Source organism: Mchenga conophoros, linkage group LG10, assembly GCF_057382185.1.
Source record: "Mchenga conophoros isolate Kocher_MC1m ecotype Shallow Benthic linkage group LG10, M_conophoros_male_GT1.1, whole genome shotgun sequence".
NCBI lineage: Eukaryota > Metazoa > Chordata > Actinopteri > Cichliformes > Cichlidae > Mchenga > Mchenga conophoros.
This window is the reverse complement of record NC_140535.1, coordinates 8483366-8497158: the sequence shown is the minus strand read 5'-3', so window position 1 is coordinate 8497158 and position 13793 is coordinate 8483366. Positions and strand designations below refer to the sequence as shown.

The window sequence follows — 13793 nt, the reverse complement described above, 5'->3', positions numbered from 1 at the left end:
AAGAAAAAGTTGCCAACAATAGATTTTCAAGACAAAGCAGTTGGTCACCTCAAAATATGTAGACTTGCTCTGTGTGTATGGTGATTGTTTCTTTGTCGTCTCCGAGAAGTTTGGAAAGTTAGCCTGGTGTAACTTAATCCTTATATTTTTGTTAAGCCACTGTTTTGGGTGCCACTCAAGGAAGGAGCCCTGAATTAGTCCTTGAAATCACAGACAAAGGCTATGAACAGCCAACATGTTTCTCTGCACCTCAGGAAGGAATTAGTCTTTGGCAGTAATTTGTTAACCTGCTCTATGATTCAGAGGCTCCGGGCATTTCCTTGTCAATACTCATATAACAGCAGTAGTTACAAAATATTTTCTGTATCCGAAATATAATCACAGAGTCACCTTAGCCAACTCACTTGGAGTGTTAGATATTAGATTAAGGAAGGTAGGCAGTAATTTGTGGGGGGGAAAAGAAAAAAGAAGCTTTTACATAATCTTTACCCAGAACATTCATCTAAGTTCCACACTGCACATAAGTTATGCCTTTGTAGCAAACAAACAGGCTTGTTTTTACCGTCATGCATACAAGAAGGTAAAGAGTGCTGTGCCTTATGCTTTCACTTATTTGTCAGTCATCAGCTTTCAGTGGGAATAATTGCCTCAAAATCCCGCAGCTCTCCTGTTTTAGAGCACCTCTGTGTGGGAGAGTCCTACATACACACACAGGACCTAAGCCAGAGCCTTGTCCCTCTCTGCAAGTGTGTGCAGGGATGAGTAGGACCACACCTTCTGAGAGCACTACCTGAAACTGGAGATGCGGGGGTACCAGTGAAGGGTTAGCTTTCATTGTCTTTGTCTTTTTTTTGCCCCTCCTGGTTCTTTTAAGCATAGACAGGTACAGGGCCTTTGACTATTAACATACAATGCTCTGGTATTTATTGTTTTACGTAATCTCTATCACTGAATCCAGGTACTTATAGTCAAGCAGGGTTAAGGAGATGAAAGACCTAAAACACGTAGCGCTGGATACGCTGAGCTCCCTGCCTCCATTTCTACGCAAACTTTCTGTATATTCCGTGTGACTTTTGGAATTAAGTTGCCAGCTATTTGTGCTCTGATGACATTTTTGTAGGTTTCTTTTGTCGGGAAGAAACCAGTTTTATTTTTATTTAATTTTTTGTTGTGGGGCAAGATAATTTTTTACATCAGGTATGTATTTTTTTATATGAAATACTGAGTTTATATTGCTTTATTTCAAATGCTGTCTTTGATCATTATGACCATTTTTACATGAATCGAACTTGACAAGTCAGTGGATGTTAATGTCTTTAAATCTACCTTTTATCTGTCACTGAAGTGACCGATAAGTGTACATTGCTGTATAACTGTACATTGACACTGATCTCAGAACATTAAAATCATATAGTGTTAAATTTGTTGAGGTACTTTTCTCTAAGAGTTCTTTCTTCTTTCATAATTTGTCAGAAAAACTACAAAAGTATCACTTTTTTAATATCTACAGTGAGATTATATGTTGAAAAACCCACCAATTCTCTTTTTCAATGGCACAAAAACGTCTCCGTTAAAGGGACTGACAGTGTTATTCTCTGCTTTTTCTCCGATATTAAGGGGTATTTTTGTGGGGCCGAGATCTTTCAGCTATTTCTGTGAGAAGGGAGGGGAAGCAGAGCTGACACAAAAGGCAACATTATTCCCCAGCGGATCTGCGCTACATCCTACCATGAATGGAGTATTGAAAAACATAACATTGGGGACTAGATTATTTTTCATCCCTCATAACTGAGCCATTTGTCCCAGAGTTTCAAGTGGTTTGTTGGTACAGTCTGCAAATGAGACAGCCGTGGTTCTCCAGTGCTGCGCTGGTGTTAAAATCCCCACCTCCCAATTGGATGTACAATGACTTCTCTGTGGGCTTCTGGCCTTTGGAACTGTACCTTTGGAGACAATGCAAATGGAACTGACCTGGATGAAAACATGTCAGTCCATAGTTTCTGCTTTTACGCTTTCTTGTCACTAAATGGCCTTGCAAAAGTGGTGTGTTAAATTTGCCTCGGCGAGCCCCCAAACGTTATATTTATACCGTAGAGCTGCTAAATATTTTAATGTCCCTCTCACATGCCTTTGTCTTTTTGCCTAACGCTCTCCAAGGAGACTAGAGGCGCCCCCACAGTGTCATCAGGTGCCTAAGCATTTTGGAGGTTTCTAGTGACAGATTGCAGGAAGCAGCGTTTTTGCCTGACGATGGGGACCACAGAAAGCAGAAATGTCTTTTTGTGCCCCCTAGGTCCGGAATGTCCACTATCTCGAGGGGCCAATATCAAATTCTCCCCTCATCATCCCCTAATACACATTCCTGTGTAAGGTCAGGGGGGATTCTGCATGAGCAAAGAGACAAACAACCACATGCTTCTAACAACACTTCTTGATTCTTTGCTTGAAAGCTCCATGAGAAATTTGGAATTGAGCAATTGCAAAATTCCTCATCACTGATGAAGAATTGAGTCTGCAAAATGAAAACAGGCTTCACACGCCAGTCCTATAACATCAAAGTGAACTGGATACTAAAAAAAAAAGTGATCAGGGTGTTTAATAAATTTATATGTTTGAATTATATAAACAGAACACAAACCTTCTGATCAGGCTGAAACTGATTTGAGCAGTTCAGGAAATTTAGGTCCAGCCTAAGCTAAATGCATCTACGACACAATTCGCTGGTGTTTCTATACTTAGCTGAAAACTGTGTTCCCTTCCAGTCCTGTTTTTAAGGAACAAATAAGTTTCACAGCACTCAGATTTTAGAAGTTTTTGCAATGCCCTTGTCTTTGTCCTTGCCCTCATAATAATTTTTCCTGTGAAATTAAAGTAAAATCCGGTGTCTCCTACTACTACTTTCTAAAAAGTAAAAGGGCACGATTTTGATTGAAACTATACTGTAACATACCATAACACAGTAATGTGCTGTTTGCATTTATTTTTCTTCAAAGACAACAGCACTGATATTAATAAAGCATACTACTATGCAAAACATTTTGTATTTTATTGTATTGTAAGTTAGAATATAAAACACCTTGAGGCGATTGGTTTTTAAAGCCTGAACTGTGAAATGAATAATGGCCAACGAATTATTTTAAAAATGGGGAGTTTATTGAACCATCTGACAACTTTGTTTTAAAAATTAATTAAATTTTAATTTCCATATATGATTTTTAATTTGTTTTTGTATTGCCACATCTGAGATTTATTTTTTAAAGTCCTTTAAAATTTTGTAAAAACAGTTTTTATTGTTAAATTTGTTTAAGTTTTTAAGGTGAAAAAATAATAACACTAATGATGAGGAAGTCTCCACTACTACTACAACTAGATGCGGAGGAGATATAAATAAACTTGAACTGGATTTTCAGTATAATGCTACTGTGCAGTTTATGTTGAAAATTTTAAACCTTTTTGCACCACTACTGTGCATCCTTATACATTTTTCTTTTAATTAATTTGCGGTACTAAATAAATGTCATTCATTTCAGTTTCTCAGTTCTGAAGAATGAAGGGTATTTAGAATCTGGTTACATTACTATCTGACGATGATTACTGAGTGATTTGTCGGTGAATCCCAATATTCTCTGCCTGATGGAAAACCCCTTGAAAAAATGACACAGGTATCCAACTGTGCTTGTAACACAAGACTTCCCCAGCTGCTGATAATGGTCACAAGCTAACCTTCCTCACTTTCAACTATGAGGGCAACAGATGTCATCCTGCTGCCAGATCTGACCACTGTGTCCATTTTGTGCTTACAAAACTGCAATGTAACACAACACTTTGTTGTCTATATTCTCCTTGTTGTTTTGGCAGTACCATTAATAGATGGTGCCATGTCCTGATATCTGTGAAACGTGGGTGGCTGTTTGAATGAAAACAGAGATTCCTCACATCCTTTTTGTGTCACTTAGGAAACAACCAGCGTCATGTGATTCCTGGGAAAGATTTTTGTCTGAGCTGTCCTCTTCTATCAGGCTTGACCTCAGACTACCATCAATACAATACCAACAGCTTCGGGCTTAATCAGTGAAAACAATCCAATACTACTAATTAGGCTTGTCTGAACCAAGATTAAAAACAGCTGGCTGCAATGTTGTAGTAGAAAAGTGTAGCCCACTGGTTACATCTCAACATTACGGGACACCAAATTAGAGGGACTGAGCGAGTGTGAATCTGTGTTTTGCAGGCGGATGGCCAGTCAGGGAGCCATGCGAGGCCAGCGCGTGGTGGAGAGTGAATGCAGGTGCTGGAACCCAGCCGTCTGGCTCCTGGTTTCTCTGCTGGGAACCCTCGTCTTGGTAGCCGTCAGCATTCTGTTGAGATTTGGTGAGTGCTTGGAAATGGGAGTACGTTCAATGAATTGCTGCACATAAGGGAAGACCGTTCACTCATGATGCTACCTGAATGTAATAATGCAGAAAGCTTTACTTCATGTCATGTGATAGTAGACAACAAATTATGTTTGTTCTGCATCATCATTGCTGTGCATTGTTGTCCATTACAATGTGACAAAAAGAAAAGCTTAAGGAGTTTATGCTTTTCTTTCAGATTCTCGGTGACCAGTTTTGGATAGAGCAGCTTATTAAATTATGTCATTTCCCATAGGGGACATATTCCCACTAACCAAAGGCTGGACTGTGGCTGTAAGAAGTCTAAAATCTTAAGTATGCTGTACACTTCCATTAGATTATTTTTTTTCAGTGAGTGCCTTCAACATACTGTCTAATCCATGAATTCACTTTGAGATTTGGGACATCTCCCAAAACAGAAAATGTTGCCATGGAGATGAATTGAGCCAGTTTGTGACACATGAGATGATTTCTTCTGTGCCACTGTTTAAGCACATTCGAGGCACTAATAATGCTCGAGAACCTGGTGTACTTGCAAGTAAACGCCCTGTAGATGAGTGCTTTTGTGTCCACAGCCACTACCTGGCCAGTGTTTCCACAGCAATAGTTGGTTAAAAGCCCTGCAGTTGATTTTGAAGTGAGACAAGATCAATTTGACTCACTGAATCAACACGTGGGCACAGCAACTTATTTAAATGTGCTGACAGCACATAACTGCTTTTGTCTCTGGACAGAGCCAACAGATGACGAAACGTGTGCCTCACTAACCTTTTAATTTTGTGCTTTAATTTCAGGGGACATCAAAATAAGCAGACGGGCTTTACCCGGTAAGTAACATCCAAGTTAATCGCCACTTACTTTTCTATTTCCTTGCGATCCGCTCTTCCAGAAAACAAATGCAAACCCTGCATGAGACCTTAGGTTTCATGTATGTTCATGTTTCAGAGTCACAAACACATGGGACCAGCCCGTGAAGTGACCCACATTGGGTGCAATGGTTATCTCTTTAGTGTCTTTGTTCGGTGCAGAAATCTGAGATATTGTATTAGTCTTCGGGCATAGACTGTCCTCCATCCATTGTGGGATGTAGCCTCACATCACAGGGTTGCACATGGACCCCTTGTGTTTTGCATAGCAATATATATACTTAAGCATGAAAATGCTTCAATGTAGTCAGCTTAATATAAAGTAAGCTGTACTTGATGAGAGTATTTGCAAAAGTTAAAGCAGGATGCTAACATATTTCTGTAGCATCGGGTACAGTCTGAACAGGCCTGCTGTTGTGATTTCAGTCTGTCTCTCATGTTACAGGAAAATAGATATAGTAGATATAGTGTACAGTAACTATAGAACAACAAAAACCACCTTTCATCAAATAATTTAACCATACACTCTCACTTTCTTTCACATGTCCAATCCTCCCTTTGTTTTCAGACAGTGGCGTGCAAAGCCCAGTGAAGACGGAGTATCAAGGTAAGTTTGAAATAGACAGTGACCTCCACATCCAGTCCACACATTCACATCCATCTGGCAACAGCCTAAAACATTCGGGGTGAAAAAATTATCTGCATCCTAGTCACGTCATGAAAACCTATCAGCGTCTGGCTGTATGTCAGTGAAAGAAAGTACAGAAGGTAGCACAGCGCCTGGGGCTCTTTAAACAAGGTCACTTTCCCAGCTCTCCATTTCTCTAATCCCTACTTAATTGCTATATAACCTCCTATCCTCCTCCTGCATCCATTTCACTCACTTCCAAGGAGTCATGTGGCTTATTGATAGCCTTAATTTAGGATTAGACTTTTTTTTCCCAGAGGAATTTTTTCTTTCCTATTACCTGTCATTACATTAGAGCCTGGCCAGTCTCTTTTCTTCATATCAGAAGCACATGTTTTCAAAATGTCTCCTCTGAGAGAGAAAGCCTGACAAATATTTTCTGCTCATCTCTCTGAAGTACAACTGATGAATGGGCGGAGCAGGTGTGAGGGCAGAGTGGAGGTGCAATACAACGGCTCGTGGGGCACCGTGTGTGATGACGATTGGGACATGGTGGATGCAAATGTCGTGTGTCGTCAGCTGGGATGCGGGGTGGCTGTGGCGGTGTACAGCAGCTCTAAGTTTGGACAGGGCACTGGGCTCATCATGTTGGATAATGTGGACTGCAGAGGAAGTGAAATGGAGCTCAGCCAGTGCCGTAGTCTGGGGTGGGGCATCCACAACTGTTACCACTATGAAGATGTGGGTGTCACCTGCAGAGGTAAAATACAAAATTCTAAGTGGATAAAACCCCAAGTGGGAGGAGGAAAAAAAGGAATAAACATAATGAAATTGCTGCTTTTCTTTTCATTCGGCCGCTAGAACCAACCTTGCTGGGGTTCAGAGGTCTTGAGGAACCCAGCACACCACCCCAGTCCATATCTGGTTTACGTAAGTGCCCTCTGCTTTTATGAAAATGAGACTGGTCTTCTGCCAGTGTATAGACACTGGCAGAAGACCAGTAGATAGATTATTGAAACAGATACCTAACCCAGCAAAACATGAAAATTAATATAATAAATATGTCATGACTGACACTTTGTTCATATAAAAATTAAAGCTGCACTAATTTGTATACATAGGTCTATACAAAGTCATTTGTATGTGAGTGTGTTAACTCACTGTATTATAATCATTTACCTACAGAAAAATGATCCTCAAAACTGAAGTTTCTCTCTGTCTTGTAGAGACTTTCAGTTCACATTTGCTGTTTTACTGCACTTTTTGCTATTTGTCCTTCTCTCATGATGGATGTGGACCCAAATGCAGAAAACAAAAGCCATAACCTCTATTCCAGCATAGCAGGAGTCCAATAAGTGTCAAACAACAAAGTCCAAAACCAGGGAATACTCACAAGCAGCCATGCAGGAAAAAAACAGTGAACAAAAACAGCATGACACGACAGAGAACTAAGGCCAGCTGAGGCTTTAAATGCCAGGGACTAATCCTGGAAAAAACAACAGCTGGGGAAAATAAAGAACAGGTGAAACACATGAATGATAACAGCACAGGGGATATAAAACTTAATACCAAATACAGGAGAGAACTAACTTGCAAAGTAAAGCAGGACACGAGTGACAAACGGGGCACAGAGACAAAAACTCAAGTTAAACTGAAAGCAAAGAATAATATGAATAACCAATAACCATAAACTGAAAGAAAGATTATAGTAACAAGCCTAGAAAACAAACTCTAAACAAAACATAAAATATAGCACAAAGAACTAGATTAAAGCAACAACTCTAAACATATATGACACAGAAAACCCAGGTCATGGGATGACTAAAGGTTCAAATGAAACAAAAAACTGCTCAAACTTAAAGCATACTTAAACCCAAAAGAAAACTATGGACCATGACACTCCGAGCCCAAAGGGAGAACGAACTAAAACCAACAAATTGAATTCATCTGGTGGCCATAAGCATGCCTGCTTATATTACTCTGTTTTGGTTGGATGTGCAGCTGGCAGATGTGTGTGAATTTGAAATTGAATGTTTGATTACATAGCAGTGAGGGTTTTTTTGTTTTTCTCCATACCATAATGCACCCAAGCCAATCTATTGTCGTAGGTCTAAGCATCTAAACCAACAGGTGTGAAGATTAACTCCACACCTGTATGTGGAGTTAATCTTCAGGGGACAAAACTGATGAAATTGCTTTAAGCAAAAGATGCTGCACTGCCTCGCTGTTAAATAAGCAGATTAGGTTTTTCATATACTTACATCAGTGCAATACAAATTTTAAAAGTAATATATAAACAAACAAAGTATGACACAGACCACAGGGAACACCTTTAATTTATGTTGTATACTGTAAAGAATTCACCATCAGATCAGTTTTTCTTTAGATGATTTTCACGCCCTAATCAAATTGTTGCTGACAGGTGGTATGCCAGATGTTGCCACGAAATGCAAGGGCAGGTTGCATTAAAGAATGAACAATGGTTTATTTTGTCATTGTGCTCAGTCAAAAATGCGGGAAGACTCACAAAATGAACAACTTCATTAATCAAGGAACACAAATAGAACTGAAGCAATATATTATTTCAGTTCACCTTCAAAGACTTGTGGGATAATGGAAACTTTTGAACACGCCCCAAAGGCCTCATGAATTCCAGGCCATACCTATTGTTTGCTGGGTTTGCCTTTGTAGCAGTCATCCTCTTGTGTTTTCTTATAATCCCCCAAAGAATTGTGAGAGACCAAAAGAAGAAGAAGAAGAATTTAGTTAACAAGTTGACGTATCTAGCTACTTTTCCATTAACCACTATGTAACCCTGTGGGAATTGAGTAAAGGCGTCCAAATTCAGGGCTTTCTTAAATGATGGACACATAAGAATGGCTATTGTCTCCTTGTTTCTGTCCACAAAGAGGCATATGATGACAACATCTGTGCTTAGTGCAATATTAGATGTCAATTTAGCGCTTCACTTTTGGTTTTTCCTCTGCACTCTGTAGTGTGCATTGTATTGCCTTCTTTCTGTGTATCAGTGTCAAATCACAGCAGCTGCTGTTCCCTTTGATACCCCCAAAATGACATACATAGAGAATCTAATAAAAACTTACAGAGTATAAAAATATGCTCTGTAAAGAAAAAGCTTTATCAAGATTAGTGCCTACAAATCCCTCCCTCTCCTGCTTACTTTAGGAGATGGCACCATCCGTCTGATTAATGGACAGAACTCGTGCCAGGGCCGAGTCGAGATCTTCTACCAGGGAAACTGGGGGACAGTGTGCGATGATGACTGGGTACTCAACAATGCCAAGGTAGTATGCCAACAGAGTGGCTGCGGCAGTGCTGTCTCTGCACACACCAACTCCTACTTTGGCTACGGTACCGGGCTAATTCTTCTGGACAACGTCAACTGCCAGGGCACGGAGCAGGACCTGACTAAATGCAAGAGCCTGGGTTGGGGTAAACACAACTGTGGCCATCATGAGGACGCTGGGGTCACCTGCACCGGTACTCTTAGAACTGTCACATTAGCATGAGTAGCACACCTGCAACTAAGATATTAAGTTCACAATTACACTTTAGCATGATAGCCTGCCAGAGTGAAAGTTATGTTATGTAAGTGAAACTTATGGCAAAAATTTAGCAAGTATCAGAAAATCAGTCAGATTCATCTTAGCTGGACAGCAAAAATGTCTGCACAGAATTTAGTTGCATTTCATAAAGCACTGGTATAAATTTTATTTTTCACCCACTTTAGGGTCCACTACTATACCACCAGTAGCAACAGGGGCCCAGAGAGGGCTGTGGGGAACATTGAACACTGAAGGTAAAACGTACCATTCACTACACACTATGTTCAACTTTGTGCAAACAAGCTCAGTCTGATTATTGCTTCTGTTCACCAGCCTGTTCCATTTGTTGTCCTGGGTTAATAATTAATAATAGGAACAAAATGTGCATTTTGATATATGACCAACAGGGTGAGCCATTCTTCCCCTGTTGATCATATACATGCTGCACCACAGTGCCACAAAACAAAGTGGTGCATGTGTTCCATAACCTAACCCTGCCATCATAAACGGGTTGTCTGGTGTATTCATGTATCAAGTAATTGTATTTTTTCTGTCTTCCCCTACAACTACACAAAAAGTTCCAGTCACCAAGTCACCAAGCACAACAACAACAGTTACAACAACAACAACAACAACAACCACCCAAACAAGAGGTAGCATTCTGTTTGATGTATAAAAATTAAGTGTGTGTGTGTGTGTGTGTGTGTGTGTGTGTGTGTGTGTGTGTGTGTGTGTGTGTGTGTGTGTGTGTGTGTGTGTGTGTGTGTGTGCGTGCGTGCGTGCGTGCGTGCGTTTTAGTATTGAACACTGTGCACCATCAGCAATGTAATCTACAAAGAAAAGAATTTCTAGTCTAAAATTGCAATAACGCATCCGTGTGTTTCGCCTCTTGCAGTTACGTCAGCCATTCGTGTGGTAAATGGCAACAGTAGCTGCCAGGGTCGTGTAGAGGTCCTCTACAAAAATGTTTGGGGGACAGTGTGTGATGATGACTGGGACATGCCCAATGCCAAAGTAGTGTGTAGGCAGCTTGGATGTGGCGCACCTATTGCAGCCAAGTCCAATGCCTACTTTGGCCACGGTTCAGGCCCAATCTTGCTGGACAATGTGGATTGTAGTGGATTTGAACTAGAGCTATCCCAGTGCTTCCACCTGGGGTGGGGTCAGCACAACTGTGGCCATCATGAGGATGCTGGAGTTATCTGCGCACGTAAGACCTTATTTATTTTCTCGCAGCACTAAACTAGGCTTCATTAAAAATACACTTATAGCACGTGCATATACTGAACTTGGTAAATGTCTGTAATGTCTGTACTATTGTCATATGAACAATGTTGGGAAGGTTACTTTTAAAATGTATTCCACTACAGATTACAGAATACATGCCCCAAAATGTATTTCGTAACGTATTCCATTATGTTACTCAATGAGAGTAACGTATTCTGAATACTTTGGATTACCTATTATATTATCATGCTTTTTACAACTACATGAATGTACTATTGCTGTGTGAATTATTACTTTTACTGAATGTTACTCACCATACCAATACCGATTAGATTTTTTTAAAATCTTAATATAAAATGAGTAACAGTAGGGTGGACATTAGGTAAGGCTGCACTTTTTGCAGCGATCTCGTATAGAAAACTGTTTCACACGTATATAAAACAGGTCCACGGCTCTGAACCGTAGTAAAGGGACCTCTGGGTTCCGTGTCAGGCTTGTAGATGAAAACTAGCTTTACTTTGTTGTCTGGGTCAACCTTGCTAGCGAGAGACAGAGAGAGGCGTTGAAAGGCTGCTTCAATAGAATATTTTGTTTTGGAGAAAAACACGAAAAAGGTGTACAGTTGAGTCTTAATAGCTTACTTACAACTGGGCTCGTCAGGCACTCTTTTTGGCTGCAGTGGTTATTATTATATTTGCATGCTTCCATCACCCGCTTCTGGTCGGTGACAGCTCATACTTTTTGACTCTCCTTTTTCTCCCTCCCTCGCTCACAGACACATAACGGGTATGGCAATCGATTCTCCCTGCAGCACGGACTACACTGCCCATGAGGCTACATTCTTTAGGGCGATGCCTGTAACACTCTGCCTATTGCCTTCATATTAAATCATTTTTGTGAATAATTTTTAAAAATATTTCTTCACGTCATTATGCGGGCCGCAAGTAGGTGTGACATGGGCCGCGAGATTGAGACACAGACATTAGAGCATCTTAATGCGTGTTTTGTCAAAAATAGAGAGGCTATAGTTAGGCATAGCCAAACATATGAAACAGGAAAATACCGCCGTGTAATCCCTTTATTTCAGCAAAGTAACTGTATTCTGAATACCACCTTTTTAAATGGTAACTGTAAAGGAATACAGTTACTCATATCTTGTATTTTAAATACGTAACGGCGGTACATGTATTCCGTTACTCCCCAACACTGCATATGAACATATGAATGACTTCTGGCTTTGCGGGAACTTCATGAGTTCCCCTAAAAGCCCATACCACCTATGTATCTAGTCATCTACACCCGCCCTGCTGGGCTGGCCAGTTGCAATGCATGACTATAGTACTTTGAGGACGAAACAGCCCAGAGAGCATGAAAAACAGTGGATGAGTCAAGGCACATCAGCGTCACTGAATGCCTCCATGCCAAATATGACTTCTTTCAGGCTAAATCAAAAGCACAAATATCCTCTTTTATATGTACTGTAAATCCTTGGTTCCAAATTAATCAGGAAATGTTTTAATGCAGTTTCTTTTTAACAGTAGCAGTTGCTTTGAGTAGTTTTGCCTTTAGTAAGTAATTAGAACAGATAAAGGGGTGTAATTTGTGCAAACATCTTTACAAAAACATAGTCTGTTATAAACAGACTGTTATAAACAGACTTTGCAGAGGCAATATCTTGATGAAATTGCCTCTGCAAAGTCTGTGTCTGGGTTATTGGCTTCTAGGAACAGAAGAAGCAAACAGGTTTCTTATAAGTCATTAAAATCCCTGTTAGATAAGTGTGATATTACTTTTGTGACCTAATATTCAATGACTATTCCTTGAATACATGAACATAATTCTCTCTTCTCTGTTTCCCCTTAGCTTTTGACCCCCAGTTTTTTGATCTTGCAAGTGTGCGTGAATTCAGAGTAACAGAAACAATACCAACAACCACCACCGCAACCACCACACAACCACCTGAAGGTAAGTCACATATACCCTCAGTTATTTCACAATAATGTCACCTTCCTCTGGACTGATTCTCAGAAGCAATCAATGCTCAAAGTTTAAAAGAATTGTTTTTTATGTAGGTTTGGTAAGACTGGTGGGTGGCCAGCACCGGTGTGAGGGTCGAGTGGAAATGTACTTGAATTCAGGATGGGGCACAGTGTGCGATGATGCCTGGGACCTCCCAGATGCCCAGGTGGTGTGCCGTCAAGTGGGCTGCGGTGAAGCCATAGCAGCTCGGGGAGAAGCTTACTTTGGGCCCGGCACGGGAACAATCCTGCTAGACAACCTCAAGTGCAGAGGTACTGAGAGATCCCTGCAGAGCTGCTCCCATATATCCTGGAATGTACACAACTGCGACCACTCTGAAGATGCTGGTGTCACCTGCTCGCCATCATGATTTCAGCAGAACCGCACTCCCACCAACATGTGTTAGGATGTGGGTGTACCGTCCTCGGACTTGTGTACATTATGTAAATAACAGCTGACACATTGCTGAAGTAATATTCCACCATCACCAACATAAGTAACAGTTAATATGCCATTCCATGATTATATTCTATAACTATATAAGCCTATTAAGCACTTTATAAATATATTATGTAAAACAAAATGTACACAGTTGTTTGATAAATGAAGAAAAGTAAAGCTTTTAACTGTCTGTCTTTCTGTTTTTGTTAAAATATATACTGTACATGTTATTTTTCACTTAAGGAATATACTTGAGGAAGTCTGTGGATTAAAGCTATTTTTACAGAACAGCCTCTGCTCCACAATCCACAAATATGTATGATATAACATAAATGACACTGTATACTATAATCTATAACACTGAAATACACATAAATAAATGTGGTATAGCTTGTATATACATGAAATAACTGTGCTTTTATTCCATAATTATTTATATATATATATATATATATATATTAGGGGTGCAACGATATTCATATTGATATTGAACCGTTCCAGTCGGGCTACCAAAATTTATCTCTGCCCTGCCCGTCGGCCTATTGTAGGAAGGAAAAATATATGTCAATGCTTTTGCATTGTTTCGGAAATGTAGCTGGGTAATTATGTCATTGGCATCGGTGAGCCACTGTCAATATGTGACATATTGAAA

The 13793-nt window shown here is 40.1% G+C and overlaps 1 protein-coding gene across 2 annotated transcripts; it reads left to right on the top strand.

Annotated features, from left to right (window-relative positions):
• The first annotated feature begins 967 nt into the window (after nucleotides 1-967).
• LOC146565318 (scavenger receptor cysteine-rich domain-containing group B protein) lies at nucleotides 968-13498 on the top strand. Of its 2 annotated transcripts, none has more exons than XM_085287913.1 (12): nucleotides 968-1197; nucleotides 4232-4371; nucleotides 5189-5221; nucleotides 5829-5867; nucleotides 6346-6648; nucleotides 6750-6818; nucleotides 9075-9389; nucleotides 9640-9708; nucleotides 10033-10107; nucleotides 10350-10664; nucleotides 12545-12646; nucleotides 12754-13498. In XM_085287913.1, the coding sequence occupies exons 2-12, from the start codon at nucleotides 4236-4238 to the stop codon at nucleotides 13068-13070; spliced, it is 1773 nt and encodes a 590-aa protein (XP_085144039.1). In that variant the 5' UTR covers nucleotides 968-1197; nucleotides 4232-4235; the 3' UTR covers nucleotides 13071-13498. The 2 variants fall into 2 exon arrangements, with proteins under 2 accessions (XP_085144039.1, XP_085144040.1); XM_085287914.1 differs by lacking the exon at nucleotides 968-1197 and having other exon boundaries at nucleotides 4165-4371; nucleotides 9075-9193; nucleotides 9299-9389.
• The last annotated feature ends 295 nt before the right edge of the window (nucleotides 13499-13793 follow it).

Bases quoted from the DNA above. Each gene is read 5' to 3' on its own strand.
- LOC146565318 (XM_085287913.1), top strand. From the start codon at position 4,236: ATGGCCAGTCAGGGAGCCATGCGAGGCCAGCGCGTGGTGGAGAGTGAA. The intron at 10,108-10,349 runs GTAGCATTCTGT...CGCCTCTTGCAG, and splicing joins AACAACCACCCAAACAAGAG to TTACGTCAGCCATTCGTGTG. The intron at 10,665-12,544 runs GTAAGACCTTAT...GTTTCCCCTTAG, and splicing joins TGCTGGAGTTATCTGCGCAC to CTTTTGACCCCCAGTTTTTT.